This window comes from Geotrypetes seraphini, chromosome 11, assembly GCF_902459505.1.
Source record: "Geotrypetes seraphini chromosome 11, aGeoSer1.1, whole genome shotgun sequence".
Classification (NCBI taxonomy): domain Eukaryota; kingdom Metazoa; phylum Chordata; class Amphibia; order Gymnophiona; family Dermophiidae; genus Geotrypetes; species Geotrypetes seraphini.
The window spans coordinates 6,638,202-6,655,513 of NC_047094.1; the positions used below are offsets into that span (position 1 = coordinate 6,638,202).

At 48.4% G+C, this 17,312-nt stretch overlaps 1 protein-coding gene across 1 annotated transcript in view; it reads right to left on the reverse strand.

Annotated features, from left to right (window-relative positions):
• TEKT4 (tektin 4) overlaps positions 1-17,312 on the reverse strand; it is a 52,039-nt gene that overhangs the window by 25,134 nt on the left and 9,593 nt on the right. The window contains exon 4 of the mRNA XM_033914063.1: positions 1,232-1,454. Within this exon, the coding sequence (XP_033769954.1) occupies positions 1,232-1,454 (223 nt within the window). The remainder of the gene's footprint in view (positions 1-1,231; positions 1,455-17,312) is intronic.

The following is a 17,312-nucleotide window of genomic DNA, read 5'->3' on the forward strand; positions in this document are numbered from 1 at the left end:
AGCTTTTTGGGGAGAAAGGGATAGAAAACGAATTAAAGAAATGAAAATAAAGAAATAGTGCTGCTGAAAATAACTTGATTTCACCTCCAGAGTCTTGGGAAATATTCTTCCCTTACCTTTAACGATCAGATAAACTCCTTGGTAAACATTATTTGCTATTGGTACAGTCCACCGTGCTCGCTCAGTTGGACTATTGTAACTGTTTATTTGGGTATTAAACAGGAAAGAGAAAATATGATCATCTATCTCCACTGTTGAAAAAACTTCATTGACTTCCACTCCGTTACAGCTACAATTTAAGTGTGCAGGTGTGGTTTTCAAACTCCTTTATGGAATATTCGACCCTTTGATTCCTGGAGGAGTGTGTGGCACAGTGGTTGGATCTACAGCCTCAGCACCCTGGGGTTGTGGGTTCAAACCCCGCGCTGCTCCTTGTGACCCTGGGCAAGTCACTCAGTCCTCCATAGCCCCAGGTACGTTAGATAGATTGTGAGGGAAAATGCTTGAGTACCTGATTGTAAAAACCGCTTACTTAATCTTGATAGGCGGTAGATAAAAAATCCTAATAAACTTGAAACTTCTTAGTTGGAATTCTTTCAGATCTTGCTATTCAAGGATCACAACAATTTATAAATTAGCATTCCCTTTTTTGAAAGGAGTTAAAGCTTAATGAATCTATCATGTTCAAATTGGTAGGAATTTGGAATGGACTTCCAGACCCCCTATGGCTGTTAGGTTAATTAAATCAATTCCGAAAAAGTTTAAAAACCTGGTTGTTTTCACAATAGTCACCCAAGATTTTCAGCTGATAAACAGTAATGGAAGTAATTTTGTACTCTTTCCTCTTAATCTGTATGATCCATCTAATCTTAACTAATAGCATTTTTATTTCATAGTCTATTAGTTTGTTACTCTTCTTTTTAACGAACTGTAAACCGAGTCGACCTCCTTAGGGAGATGACCCAATATATAAATTGAAGATTTGATTAGAACTTAAAACTGCTCATTTTTGGGGTGCTCAAGGGGTGGAGTCAGCACTTGGCCAGTTAAATGCTGATATTCAGCTATTAACTGGCCAGGTTAGCTGACCTATAACACAGGTTAGCTGGATCCAGGACCCAGACATGGCCCGGCACGGAATCTCTGGGTTTAACATCGGTGCTGGCCAGCAAAATGCTGATTTCTGCTGGATGAATATTGGCTCCCTTGAGCTGACTTGGGAGACACTTACTTTCCTCAGATGGCTTTCCAGTTTCTTTTTCGCATCATCCACCTCCTCACAGCGTTTGGCAAAGGCCTTATTGACTGCAGCACACTGCAAACGCATATCCTCTGATGTGTCCTGAATAATATTATCTATCAAGGTGCGAAGGTTAGTGGAGGCCAGCCGCTCTCGTTCTGCCCTTTGAATGTTGTCCTGGGTGAACTGGGCCCAGGTTTCTGGAGTAGAGGCACTGGAAGAACCAAAGACAAGAGCAAAATGAGGTGTTTTACAACCCCAGAAAAGAGTTTCTTACAATTGAGCCAAACAGAAATGTTAGCATAGAAAGCACAGTTACTTACCGTAACAGGTGTTATCCAGGGACAGCAGGCATATATTCTCACATGTGGGTGACGTCATCTACGGAGCCCCAGCGCGGACAGCTTTTCAAGCAAACTTGCTAGAAGTTTCAAGTTTGCACACTGCACCACGCATGTGCTAGCCTTCTTGCCCACTAGAGGGCGCATCCCCACCTCGTGGTCCTCAGTTTCATATCATAGCAAAGAAGCCATCCCCGGGGAGGTGGGCGGGTTGTGAGAATATATGCCTGCTGTCCCTGGATAACACCTGTTACGGTAAGTAACTGTGCTTTATCCCAGGACAAGCAGGCATGATATTCTCACATGTGGGTGACCTCCAAGCCAACCAAAGAAGGGCAGGTGGGAGGATGGCAAATTATGAAAACAGGTTACGTAACACCGACTGGCCAAACCGGCCGTCGCTTCTGGACAAAGTGTCCAGACAGTAGTGTGAGGTGAACGTATGAACCGAAGACCAAGTGGCAGCTTTACAAATGTCCTCCATAGGTGTAGATCGGAGGAAAGCCACAGAAGCTGCCATCGCTCGGACTTTATGACCCGTAACACGACCCGCAAGCGGGAGACCAGCCTGAGCGTAGCAAAAAGAAATACAAGCAGCTAACCAGTTTGACAAGGTGCGCTTTGAAACCGGGTGTCCCAAACGATTAGGATCAAAGGACAAAAATAATTGAGGAACCTTCCGATAAGACTTGGAGCGTTGGAGATAAAAGGCCAACGCCCTCTTACAGTCAAGGGTATGAAGCGCCGCCTCACCAGGATGAGAATGGGGCTTCGGAAAAAACACCGGAAGGACAATAGACTGATTGAGGTGGAAATCAGACACAACTTTAGGTAAAAATTTTGGATGGGTGCGAAGAACCACCTTATCATGATGAAACACCGTGAAAGGAGGATCCGCCACCAAGGACTGTAGTTCACTGATCCGACGAGCAGACGTGAGTGCAATCAAAAAGACTACTTTCCAAGTAAGAAACTTAAGATGCGACTTGTCGATGGGCTCAAAGGGAGGCTTCATCAGCTGAGCCAAGACCACATTAAGATCCCACACCACCGGAGGAGGTTTCAGAGGAGGATGGATATTCACTAGCCCCTTCATGAAACGAGTCACCAGAGGATGAAGAGAGAGAGAACGACCCTCAAGATGTCGATGGAATGCTGCAATGGCACTGAGATGTACTCGAATGGAAGTCGTTTTCAGGCCAGACTCAGACAAATGCAAAAGATACTCCAGAACCGAAGCCACAGGCACCGAATCCGGTTCCAGACGATTCAAAGAACACCAGGATGTAAACCTGGTCCATTTCTGAGCATAGCAAAGCCGAGTCGAGACCTTACGCGAGGCCTCTAAAATGTCCCTCACGGCCCGAGACACCGGAATCGAAGTCAGGGGGAGAGAAACCAAGCAGTCAGATGTAAAGACTGAAGATTGGGATGCAACAGCGAACCCCGACTCTGAGACAGCAGAGAGGGAAACACCGGCAGAAGCAGAGGTTCCCTGGTACTGAGTTGAAGAAGTAGGGAGAACCAGGGCTGTCTGGCCCAACGAGGCGCAATGAGGATCATGGAGGCTCCGGTCGATCTGAGATGAACCAACGTTCTCAAAATCAGCGGAAACGGCGGAAACGCATAAAGGAACTTCCCCTCCCAATCGAGAAGGAAGGCATCCGCCTCGAGACGATCCGGAGAGTAAATCCGAGAACAATAGAGGGGCAGTTTGTGGGTCTCCGGTGAGGCAAACAGATCCACCTGAGGAGTTCCCCAGCGGTCGAAGACCATGCGAAGGACCCGGGAATTCAGAGACCACTCGTGCGGCTGGAGAAGACGACTGAGCTTGTCCGCCAGCCGGTTTTGCTCTCCCTGAATGTAAACTGCCCGCAGGAATATGTTCTGCGAGATCGCCCAGTCCCAAAGGCGGAGAGCCTCGTGACACAGAGGCCAAGAGCCCGTACCCCCCTGTTTGTTGACATAGTACATCGCTACCTGGTTGTCCGTCCGCACGAGTACCACCTGGTCGTGCAGTAGGTGGACAAAAGCTCGCGCAGCTAGAAAAATGGCGCGAAGCTCCAGCACATTGATGTGACAACGACGGTCCTCGGCCGACCACAGAGCCTGTGTCCGCAGACCGTCCAGGTGAGCTCCCCACGCGTACTCGGAGGAGTCCGTCGTCAAGACCTTGGTGTGAGGAGGAACGAGAAACAGCAAACCCCCTGACAAATTGGAAGAGTCGGTCCACCAACGGAGCGATCGACGTAAGCAAGGGGTCACCGATATCCGGGAAGACACCGGGTCGCGATCCTGTCGCCATTGCGACGCCAGAGTCCACTGCGCGAGCCTCAGGTGCAAACGAGCGAAAGGCGTGACGTGAACCGTCGACGCCATGTGACCCAGCAAAACCATCATGTGCTGGGCCGACACCTCCCGCTGCCCCTGACAGTGGCGGCCCCACCGAAGCAGGGTATCCCGCCGAAGAGGGGGGAGAAAAGCGCGGAGGCGAACCGTGTCCAGCACGGCTCCGATAAACTGGAGAGACTGTGCCGGGCACAATTGAGACTTGGGAAAGTTCACTTCGAACCCCAGGTCTTGTAGAAGATTGATAGTCTGTCGGGTCGCTAAGATAACCCCCTCCCTGGACGGGGCCTTGATTAGCCAATCGTCCAGGTAGGGAAAGACCTGTAGACCCCGCGTGCGCAGGGCCGCCGCCACCACTACCATACACTTGGTGAACACCCGAGGGGACGACGCCAGACCGAAGGGAAGAACCCGATACTGCAGGTGCAAATCCCCCACTTGAAAGCGCAAGAACCTGCGGTAAGCGGGATGCACCGGAACATGGGTGTATGCTTCCTTCAAGTCCAGGGAGCACATCCAATCCCCCTCCTCCAACAGCGGATAGAGAACCGGAAGCGATAACATACGGAACTTCTCCCGGACCAGGAACTTGTTGAGCTTCCGTAGGTCCAAAATGGGGCGCAAGTCCCCGGTCTTTTTTGGGACCAAAAAGTAGCGGGAGTAAAACCCCCGTCCCCTCTGATCGGGAGGAACCACTTCGACCGCCCGGAGGGTCAACAAGGCCCTGGCTTCTTCCTGGAGAAGGGCCAACTGGTTCCGATTGGGAGGGCAAGCCCCGGGTGGCAAGTCTGGAGGCTGACTGGAGAAGTTGAGCGAATAGCCCTCTGAGATTGTCCGGAGCACCCATGCGTCCGACGTGACGGCCGACCAGGCCCCGGCAAAGGTCGTCAGCCGACCCCCGATGGGGAGGGGATGGTGCGATATTGCGGTGAGGGCCCGCCCCCAACCGCCTATCCCGTCAAAAGGACGGCGCGGCCTTGGCGGCCCCCTGCGCAGCAGGTTTAGAGGGGCCACCCCTACTCTGTTGGGGCTGTCGCCGTGGCGGCGGTCTGGAGAAGGCCGGCGTCGACTTCTGAGGGTACCTCCTCGGGGGCTGCCGGAAAGGACGCTGGGCAGGAGCCTTAGGCTTCGGCCGTACCAGAGAGGCCAGGGAGCGTTCCTGTTTGGACAGTCGCTCCGTCGCCGCATCCAAAGAGTCATCAAATAATTCCACCCCAACGCAAGGCAAGTTTGCCAGGCGTTCCTGCAAATTTGACTCCATCTCGAGGGTACGAAGCCACGCCAGCCGGCGCATGGCCACCGCACAGGCTGACACCCTCGAGGCGAGTTCAAACGCATCATAAACAGCGTGGAATAAATATAGGTGCAGCTGGGCCAGATTCGAACTAAAGGTGGCGAACCGGTCCCTATGCGACTCAGGCATCACCTCACGAAAAGAGGGGAGGTCCTTCACCATCGTACGGAGGAAGGAAGAGTACGAAAATGCGTAGTTCAGGACCCTTGTAGCCATCAGAGAGTTCGCATAGAGACGACGCCCAAATTTGTCTAGGGTCCGGCCCTCCCTACTCGGCGGGACCGTCGCCGAGACCCTGGAGGGCTGCGATTTCTTGACCGCCGATTCCACTAGGAGCGAAGTATGGGAAAGTTGGCCCTTCTCGAACCCCTTGATGGGGAGGGTACGATACTTAGACTCCATTTTGGAGGGGACCACAGCGACCGTCAAGGGAGCCTCAAGATTCCTCAGGAAGGTCTGACAGAGGACCTTGTTAATCGGAAGGCGCGGGGACTCCCTAGGGGGGGCAGGAAGATCCTGCTCCTCCAAGAACTCCTTGGTGTAAGTGGACCCTTCAGACAAGTCAACACCCAAAGCCGCCGCCATATCCTGCACAAACCTCGTAAAGGATGAGGGTTTAGCAGGAGGAGAGGGAGACCGAGACTTCCCGGCGGAGCCGAAGGGAGAGGCCTCGTGGGAGTATCTGGGCTCCCTACCTGACCCCGACCCCAACGAGGCACATTCCTGCGACCTCGACGGAGTCGGAGACCGTGTGCGTCTGAAGGAACCTTTCGGGGATCGCCCCGGGGTCCGAGGCACCGAGGCCCGACCCTTCGGCCCCGGCGAGGAAGCCCGGGAGCTCTCCCTGGCCGGAGACCGGAACAAAATGGGGTTATCGACCCGCAGGTCCCGCACCTGCAAGGCATCGGCCCCGGCCGGCGACGAGCGACCACGCCGCCGAGGCGAGGTCCGAGACCGCTTGGCCTTCCTCGGGCGGCGCCTCGCCCGAGACCTGCCCGAGGGCGATGAACCTCGCGAGGACCTCGAGGACGAAGACGAGATTCTTCGCACCCGGCGCACCTTGTCCTTTGGGCGCACGCTACGCTCCGGCGGATCCCGCGAAGCCGGGTCCGAGGGTACCGCCGAGGTCGAGGCCGTGGGCGCCTCGGGAGCCGAAGCCCCGGTACCCGAGGCCGAGGTCGCCAACTGCGGGGCCACCGAGGCCGAAGCAGCCGAGGCCGAAGTAGCCGAGGCCGAAGCCTGCTGCAGCTGGTCAATGGCCCCGGTGAGCTCCGAGGCGATTAACGCCCGGAGCAATTCTTGAAACACGGGGATTGTCATTCCCTGTGGCAAGACCTGCCGCTGCTCCTCAGAGGGCGACCTCGGTATCGAGTATTCCCTCGGGGCGGCGGACGCGGGCATCTTGGGCTTAACCGAGGCGGACCCACCCGCCGACGAGCCCGAGGATGGCTTTTTGGACGATCCCGGAGCTGAGGAGGGAAGCGGAGACTTACCCGAGGCCTTGGAAGAGGCCAGTTGCTTCGAAGGCATCGAGGCCCGAGGCGAAGCCGATGGTCCCGAAGCTGAGGTCGAGGTCGATGTCGAGGCCGAGATCAAGGCCGGGGCCGAAGCCGAGGCCGAACTCGAGGCCTTCCCCGGAGGGGACTCGACCGAGAAAAGTTCTGCCATGCGGGCTTTGCGGCGTTTAAGTGCCCGCTTCTGGAAAGTGGCACACTTCTCGCAGGACGCCGTCGGGTGTTGGGGCCCCAAACACCGCAAACAGCACCCGTGCGGATCAGTAATTGATAAAAGCCGATCACAGCGCCCGCACTTTTTAAAGCCCGTGACGGGCCGGGACATGGGCCCAAAAGAGAGCCGGGAACAAGCGAGGTTCCTCGGCCACGGCTACCGGGAGCCCCCGGTAGCTACGAAACGAAACGAAATTTAATTTTTTTTTTTTTTGGAAAAGAAAGAAAATAAAGAAAGAAGAAGACAAAAAAAACGCAGCGACCGTGCGAAAATCCCTACACAGCCGCGGCGACAGAAGGCACAATTTAGCACAAATTCTCCACAGGGCTTCTGGCTCCGCGGATGAAAATGAACTGAGGACCACGAGGTGGGGATGCGCCCTCTAGTGGGCAAGAAGGCTAGCACATGCGTGGTGCAGTGTGCAAACTTGAAACTTCTAGCAAGTTTGCTTGAAAAGCTGTCCGCGCTGGGGCTCCGTAGATGACGTCACCCACATGTGAGAATATCATGCCTGCTTGTCCTGGGATAATGGGTTCTTTCAAATTAACCAAGCTAAAGGTAGCTCGAAACTTGGTAAAATCAAAGCATTTTATAAATTCGTAGAAACCAATCAAACTATAAATATTTTAATTTAAACTCAAACACTTTAATATAGTAGATGAAGAATATTACATGAATTAGGTAACAAGACAGAGATTAACAATGACATCAACCTTCTGTGGTAGATGGGGACAAATTTGTTCCTGTGTCATTCTTTATGTGGAATTAGGATATATCTCCGTCCCCGTCCCATCCCTGCAAGCTCTGTCCTCATCTGCACAAGCCTCGAACACTTTGTCATTCTCTACGTACTAACCTAATTTAAAGAATTCTAATAGATATCTATAATGGAAAAAAAGCAATTTTGTGCAATTCATGATATAACCTTATTTTTCATCCAACAAATATAGGGCACGTTCTTCACTGTTATCAGCACTAAAGGGATGCAACCATATCCCTTTAGAAAGATGCTTTTGGCTGGATTCACTGCTCACCAGATACTAGAAAATTGCTTAGGTCCAGATTATTCTTGCTGTACACTGCTATCAGTACATAAATAAAATAGGTCTTCCGTGAAAATAATGAAGGCGCTCACCTTAAAACCTAAATTCTGTTTGTCATTTCATGATACCATGGGGTCTTTTCACTAAAATGGGTTAGTTGCTTAAAACGGCTGATAATGTAGGGTCACATTCATTCTTAGAATGTGCTAATCTGCTTCATTAAACTGTTAACTCAGAAAATGCCACGTAGAAATAGAAACAAGCAGGGATTATGCTTTGCAGCTAATATAGAGGTCATTACCACACATTAATGGTCAACACAGCGGAAGATTAGGTAATTCCCGGTACCTTTAAATCTTCTTTCTAGTAAAGAGGTACATCATTCTGGAACACTTACGTGGTATATCTTTGGTCACGAGTAGAGAATGACACGGAGACAAATTTGTCCCCCTTGGGATCTATTTCTATCCCTGTCCCTGTCCATCCCTGCAAGCTCTGTTCTCATCTGCACAAGTCTTGACATTATTCTTTATAGGACTCTGCATATCATGGGCCACAGCGGGAAAACATACAGTCATGGACATGGCTGCACCTGGGTATCCAGACCGGCACTTCCTGGCTCGTATCTTCGACTAATGAACTGAGATGTTTTCTTGTTGGTCGCTGATGCCATGAGGTTGAACGTCGGGTGCCCCCCACTGACTCACAATGCTGTCGAACGCTTCCCAAAACAGAGCCCATTCTCCAGGATCCAGAGTCTGCCAGTTGAGGAAATCCGCTTGCACATTGTCTTTTCCCACTACATGTGCTGCTGAGAGGGACAGTAGGTGGAATAGCATTTCAGCCTCCAGCTATAATGGAACACTCTTGGTACCTCCCTGCCGATTGACATAGGCTATTCCAGTTACATTGTCTAAGAAAACTTGTACTGCTTTGTCCTGAAGCAGCACCAGGCGGATGGCTCTTAGCTCCAACCAGTTGATTGACCACTTTCTCTGGGCAGGAGACCAGTGTCCCTGTACCAGTTGACTTTCACATTGAGCTCCCCTACCGTAAAGGCTGGTATCTGTCATCAGGATAACCCACATTGAGATGCGAAGCAGCACTCTGGGATAGAGACTGTGGCTCCAGCCACCAGTTCAGACTGTATTGCGCCTCTGTTGTCCAAGGTAGGGGCATCTGCAACGCAACCATTTGTAGTAACCAGCGGAATAATAGTGCATTCAAGAGAGGGTGTTAATGTGCCCTCACCCAGGAGACCACATCTATCATTGTTACCATTGATCCCAGCACTTGCAAGTAGTGCTAAGCCGTCGATGCTGGCCTGGCCCCAAACTGCCTGAACTGATAAGTGAACTTTGCTTTGCGGACTTTGGGGAGAAAAACTTTGTTGTCCTTCATGTTGAAAAGGACTCCCAGATAGTCCAGGGACTGTGTCAGCTCCAGGTGGCTTTTTGGAAGTTTATGACCCAGCCCAGATTCTGCAGCAGTTGGACTACATACTCCATTGCCGTCCTTCAGACAGAGCTCATATCATCCAAGTATGAATGCACTCATGTCCTCTACTTGCAGAGATGCACTACTACTAAAACCATCACCTTGGTGAAGGTGCATGGAACTGTGGCAAGTCCAAATGGAAGAGCCAAGAACTAGAAGTGGTGCTTCAGAACATGGAACCTCAAGAACTTCCTGTGATCCAAAAAAATATGGATATGCAGATAGACCTGTCAAATCCGGCGAGGCAAGAAATTCCCCCAGTGACATGGAGGCAATGACTGATCTTACCGTTTCCATGCAGAAACATAGTATCTTGAGAACCGCATTGACCAATTTCAGGAGTTCAGGGCAGAAACTGAGGACAGGGGCCGAAAGTGTCCTCCTTCAGCTTTAGGACCTGTAGCATAGGTAGAGTTACCAGACATGTGGGAGGGTGTGGCACAGTGATTAAAGCTACAGCCTCAGCACCCTGAGGTAGTGGGTTCAAACCCTCACTGCTCCTTATGACCCTGGACAAGTCACTTAATCCCCCCATTGCCCCAGGTACATTGGATAGATTGTGAGCTCACCAGGACAGACAGGGAAAACTGCCCGAGTACCTGAATAAATGCATGTAAACCATTCTGAGCTCCCCTGGAAGAACGGTATAGAAAATTGAATTTAACCCCCCCCCCCAAAAAAAAAAAAAAATAATAATAATAATGTCCTCTTTTTAGAGGACTGTCCAGGCTCCCAGATTTTCCAAAATCCAGCAGTTTGTCCGGGTTTTGGAAAGCCTCTACAAGCTCCGTCTGCATCTGGAGGGTCTCTGAGAATGTGTGGATGATGTATCATGTATCTGCACATGCTTCAGGCCCTTCAGACGTGGCCAGAGCTCGACCGCAAAGAGAGATGGCTCTCTGGGGTTGGGGTTAGAGGGCAGAATGGGGCGGGGCTGGATGCGGAACAGGGCAGGGTCATGTGATCAGGGTTTCCTTTTTTTAAAAAAATTATGGTAACCCAAGACATGGGGGCCCAGCTCAGTAAAGGTGTAGGGTGGGGGTAAAGATGGCTGGGGGAGGTAATGGCACACCACCACACTGATAAGTCTGACAAGAAATTGTCATGCAAGGCAAGCTCCATAAGTCTTTCACCACTTTTCCCCTGTTTGCAGGAGTTTCTCTGTTTAGCTCAATTATGGTTTTCTGTCAGAAGAAATGGGAATCTGTGGTACTGGTTCACCATCTACTGAACCTCCAGAGAAACTGCACCTTTATCCACACGAAGTGGCTGAAAACTCAGACACAGTAATACAGAAATCAAATGAAAACCAGAATGCAAATTGCACTGAAACTATAAAAACACTTGCTGAAAAATAAAATAGTAAAAAAACTGTACTAAATGTTTACAGTGAAATGAGCCCTATATTCAATGCACTTATCCAAGGAGGAACTATTCCTTACCCACATAAGTTGCTCACTGAAGCCATCCTTGGATTTTCAGTCGAATTGTCCAGACAATGTCACTAAAAAAGCTTGACTGATGTTTTTCTTTTTAGGGGGAGAGGGGCCCCAAGGATGTACTGAGGGGGACAATGCACCCCTTTGATGCACACACATTAAAATTATTACTTTTGCTATTGGAGATGCCAAAGCCCCGTCAGTCAAAGAAATTTCACTGCTTCAACCGATCCTCTCCTCCTCATGCTGCTGCATTAAAGAGAAACTTGCTATACCAGGACTCCTCAAGCAAACTCAGTGATTATGCACAAAGAGCCCCAGTGTCGGCAGCTGGAGGTATGTATGCCACCTAATTTCCCTTTACTGCCGCTGGTAGGGCTTCAGTATGCCTGCCAACCACTTAACAGATGCTGCAGGTTTGGAGGAAGCCTGAGCCCAATCTATGGAGGGGGAAGTCCCCTTGGGGCTATGCCACTGGGCCAAACAAAAGCAGAGCTGAAAAGTTATTCAGATATTACCAGAATTCAGTGACAGGACCTGGGTAACTGCCCTAAATTCTGAAAGCCACTCTATACCCAGATGTTCAGCCTTGATGTTAGGGTACCTGCCAGTGCCAAATACCCAGCTGTAGGGTCTGAGTCTAATTCTGATTGTGGATATTTATATTACATGGGGGACAAATTTCATCATAACGCAGATCTCGACTTTAAAACGTAAGAGGAATTTTAGCTGGTATTTTCCTGTGGGGTTCAAAATGAAGGTTTGACAACAGCATTACTGCTCAAATGTTCTGTTGTGCTAATTCAGTTGCCATTCTGAAGTCAGTGGCCTAGTGGTAAGGGCTGAAGCCTCAGCACCCTGAGGTTGTAGGCTCATGCTCAGCGCTGCTCCTTGTGACCCTGGGCAAGGCACTTAACACCCCGTTGTCCAAGGGACAGTAGTCAGATTGTGAGCCCACCGGGACAGATAGGGAGAAATACTTGAGTACCTGAATGTAAACCGCTCTGGCTATAAGTGGTCTATAAATATTAAAAAGAATGCAAATATAAACTGACACCCCCCCCCTTTTTTACAAAATCGGCTGGCATGCTAAGTGCTCTGCGCAGCTGCTGTGACGGTCATAGAGTTCCTATGAGCATTGGAGCAATGCCGGCCGGTGCTATAAACCTCTTGTGTGATTTTGTAAAAGTGTGTGTGTGGGAAACATAAATAAATATAGATATGCTTAGATAAAGGGTGTCCCAATAAGTGCACAGGATTGATTGATTTTTTTAAATAAAAGGCATAACTTAATCAAAAAGCGCTGACAAATATCCCCCACCACTCTTTTTCTCTTTTCACTAAATTTAATTAAACCTCCCCCCCCCTTTACTAAGCTGCAGAGAGGCTTCTACCATGGCCCGGAGCACTAAATGCTCCGACGCTCACAGAATCCCTTAGTAAAAGAGGACCTAAATTATGCCTTTTAATTTAAAAATTCATAAGTCATGGCAACTAGTCTTTAAGCCTTAATGGGTGCTAGAATAGATGTGTCTGTCTGCCTTTCTTTCTTTCTCGCTCCTTGGCCGCTGTCTGTCTGTCTGTCTCTCTGGCCCCCTGTCTGTTTGTCATTCTTTCTGTCTATGTCTCTCCCTGGCCCCTTGTCTGTCTGTCTTTCTTTCTGTCTCTCTCCCTGGCCCCCTGCCTATCTCTCTCTGGCCCCCCAAGCAAACCAAGATTGCTGCCTGCCCCCAGCACACCCTTCCCTCCAAAGTAGCCCCTTTCCCTCTCCCCCTCCACCTCCCTGTGCAGCAGTAGCAGCCAGATGCCTCGCAGCACCTCGAAGGACACCCTCCTGCCGTTGCTTTCACCGCCGCACACGCTGCAAACCGTCGCACGCTGCATGCGCCGCAAATGGAACACGACATGAAAGCACAAATCACAGCGGCAGGGATCACACCATTTCAACTGCGCATACACGGGTAAGGGCTTTATTATAGAGGATATGTCTAAAATTGTGTGCCATGTACTTCTAAATGTTGTCACCAGATAAGAGATGAGTGCAGGTGTCTCTGGAAGAGAAGCAAAAAACATGACATTTGAAATCATTTTTTTATTATGGGACAGACCGAAAGTCAATCAAGCCCAGTATCCTGTTTCCAACAGTGACCAAAAACAAAAGGAATTGACCCCAAAATATCCACAAAGAAGAAAATCCAGAGAAAACCAAAAAAACTCTGTGGAGTGACGATGTTCCTACATGGACTTTATTTGAAAGTGTCAAAGTTCCAAAGGTACACTGAAATCATCCACATAAAAATGAATCATCCACATAAGAGCCTTAAAGGACCTAGTCTGCTAGGGATACAAGACCCAACACGGTCTGCGTTTTGACAAAAAGTCTTCTTTTTTTTATTTTTTATAATTCTTTATTCACTTTCATATTTTACATGAAGTGTACAAAATATTGAGTTACAACTAATGAATACACAATATCACTTTTATATCTATTACATAATATTCTGAACAAATTTTTTTTATCCCTTCTCCCACCCCCCACCCTTCAAGTACTTTCCAATCTTCTTCAGGAGTCCCTGGGGGTCCTTTCCATTGCAAATGCAAGCAGTGTCTCACTTCCGGCTCACCAATGAATTGTTTCCCACGTATTCACCTTTATAGGACCTCCAGGGACCCCTGAAGAAGACTTTTTGTCGAAACGCGGACCGTGTTGGGCCCTGCATCTCTAGCGGACTAGGTCCTTTAAGGCTCTTATGTGGATGATTTCAGTGTACCTTTGGAACTTTGACACTTTCAAATAAAGTCCATCTAGGAACATTGTCACTCCACAGAGTTTTTTTGGTTTTCTCCAACAGTGGCCAAACCAGGTCCCAAGTCCCTAGTTAGATCCCAAGAACAAGACAGTACCAAGCCAGTGTTCCCGCTAAGCTGCGCTGGCGTGCGCTGGCGCACAAAATATTAGGTCGCAGCGCACAAGTTTCTCGTCACAGCGCAGGACCGGCAAAATTGACTCATTTGAACTTCCTGCCGGTCCGCGCAGGACCGGCAAGATCAGCATCGGAAGCGTGCGCTGGGCCGGAGAGATCTTGGGGAGCCTCCGACAGTGGCTTTCTCCCCTCTCTGCAGCTCTCCTTTACTTCCCAGCGCAGCGATTCACGAAGGCAGCCTCGGGGCTTTTGCTGAGTCGCGGCTGCCTCTGAAGATGCAACTTCCTCTTTCCTCAGAGGCGGCGCGACACAACAAAGGACCCGAGGCTGCCTTCGTGAATCGCTGCGCTGGGAAGTAAGAAGAGCTGCTGGGAGGGGAGAAAACCACTATCAGTCTGGGAAGCTGCTGGGCAGGGGAAAAAAGGGACAGCTGCTACTGGAAAGGGAGAAGGAGAGATGCTTCTGGGAGGGGAGGAGGGAAAGGAATCTGGGAAGCTGCTGGGCCAGGAAAAAAAAGGGACAGCTGCTACTGGAGAGGGAGAAGGAGAAGGAGAGATGCATCTGGGAGGGGAGGAGGGAAAGGAATCTGGGAAGCTGCTGGGCCAGGAAAAAAAGGGACAGCTGCTACTGGATAAGGAGAAGAAGGAGAGATGCTTCTGGGAGGAGAGGAGGGAAAGGAATCTGGGAAGCTGCTGGGCTAGGAAAAAAAGGGACAGCTGCTACTGGAGAGGGAGAAGGAGACGGAGAGATGCTTCTGGGAGGGGAGGAGGGAAAGGAATCTGGGAAGCTGCTGGGCAAGATAAAAAAAGGGACAGCTGCTACTGGAGAGGGAGAAGAAGGAGAGATGCTTCTGGGAGGGGAGGAGGGAAAGGAATCTGGGAAGCTGCTGGGCAAGGAAAAAAAAGGGACAGCTGCTACTGGAGAGGGAGACGGAGAGATGCTGCTGGGAGGGGAGGAAGGGAAGAGAGTTACTGCTGGACAGGAGGCTGGGAGAAAGAAAGAAAGGGGGCAGGCAGGGAAACAGAAGGAAAGAAGAGAAACAGAAAAAAAGAAAGAAAGGTCAGGGAGAGAGGAAGAAAAAGTTGGGGGAGGGAATGAGGTGTGGAGGAGAGAAAGCATACAGGCTGATAGAAGGGAAGAAAGATTGGATGCACAGTCAGAAGAAGAAAGTGCAACCAGAAATCACCAGACAAGGTAGGAAAAATGATTTTATTTTAAATTTAGCAAAGTGGAGGCAGTATTACCACAGTTTTCAAAGGAATTTGCCCAAATAACTTAATAGTTAACTGGGTAAATTCCCAGAGATGAAAACTTCCCTTCACTTACTATGCACAGTTCTGAATTTATATCTGCTGTCTATATTTTACAATATGGTCCCCTTTTACTAAACCGCAATAGTGGTTTTTAGCGCAGGGAGCCTATGAGCGTCAAGAGCAGTGCTGGGCATTCAGCGCAGCTCCCTGCGCTAAAAACTGCTATTGTGGTTTAATAAAAAGGATGGAGGGTATATTTGTCTATTTTTGTATGCTATAAAAACCAAATACAGAGAGAGACTGAGAGCTGTTGACGAAGAGCTACGTGTGTGTCTTTCTTCCATTCCAGCCAGAATATCAGCTTTGTGTTCAGCCAAACAGGCCCAGGTTTCACACTGAATAAAGTATTTTATAATTTTTATTTCATAATAAAGTAATTATAAAATACTTTCTTTGTGTTTATTTGATTCCTATTCAAGAGAATTACTTTATATATAGTCAATATAGGCAGAGAGTTAAATTTTTTAACATTTTCTAATGGTGGTGTGCCTCGTGATTTTTTTCATGAAACAAGTGTGCCTTTGCCCAAAAAAGGTTGAAAAACACTGGTCTAGAAATTGAAAGCATCAAACGTATTGTCTTCTGGACTGTTTTTAATTTACAGTTTACACATATGGATGTAACAGACATAACTACATTTGTTGTAAAACATTTATTAAGATATCATTTCATCCCTACAATTTCTGTGTTCTTAAAAATATTATTTAACGTTATTTAATTTAGCGTGTAGGCCTAAAATTCCTTTGAATACCTCGTCCTCATGTATCAGCAACTTTGACAACATATTTATTTGGCTCATAACTTGCTGGCGCCCGATATTTTTAGCTCACAGTGAAAAAAGTTTGCTCACAACACCCGCCCGCTTAGAGGGAACACTGGCTACCAACAGAAACTGTTTAACTGTTATCCAGTTTGTGAGGGACACTCTGAATACACAGCATTACAAGTCACTTCTGCAGTACCACCTGCGTCGTGCAGTATGGGAGAAACATCCGGAAAACTGTTGCACAATGCCATAATCCTACATGACAATGCTTTGAAGGATGTTAACAGTTAAACATACTTGCTCTCAAGCTGATTCTGTGCTTGGTTTACTGAAACAACTAACATTTATTACTTGTTTGCTAATAAAATAATGATCTCAAATGTCATGTGTTTTGCTTCTGCCGTACCAGAGACACCAGAGGCCTGTTTATTAAATAAACATTGATATCCAGCACGAGGTTGAATAGTGAATCCAAGTGAAAGTGCTGGACTCATTTGGGCTTTAAACATCAAGATTTGGTAGCTACCAGAGCCACCTGCACTCATCTCTTATCTGGTGGCAACATTAAGTACATGGCACTCCCTTTCAAACATATATATTAGATTTCCAGTGTTGGCACATTTTCGAGAGAAAGAAAATAGTTGCCATGACTTATGAATCAACCTTCGTATATAACAAATGGAGAAGTCCAGCTCATAGATTTATTGCATGTCCTTAAAAGCAGACATAAAGCCTGACGTAGCCATTTTCCCTGTAAGATGCTTCGTGGGTAAAATTAGGGCTGTTCAGACAATTTAAAAAAATCTAATTGTGATTAATATCACAATTAAAAATAGTAATCTTGAGTTAACTATTACTTCAAGTTGTATTGACAATGCTCTAGAAAACCAGCAAAACACATTGTTGTAATAATGAATGAGCATCAATTAAAGAAATGCTGTGAAGTATTCAAACAATGGTAAAAGTTTTAAAAAATGCTGCAGAGAAATTAAATTGCTAAGTCAACAACACACATGACAAATGATTCATTTTGTTCACTAAATCAGTTGCCCAGGCAAGTTGCTGGCAAAGAGCGATGCCCACTTTTTCTCACGTACATGACACAAGCAAAAATAGTGTCTTGCATGGCAAAATTGCTGCAAGTGATAAATACAGTACACTTCTCCCTCCATATTCGCTGTGATGGGGGATTAACAGACCCGCGAATACAGAAAAACCGCAAATAACTTTTTCATATGTTATTCACTGTTTTCTATTAAAACCCATCGTGAATATGGTGAAACCGCGAATAACATGGTGGGAGACCTGGCCTGTCTCTGAAGGAGAGGCAAAACATGGCGAAGAAAGTGCTGGGAATCGGCGATTTTTCTCTGTAAAC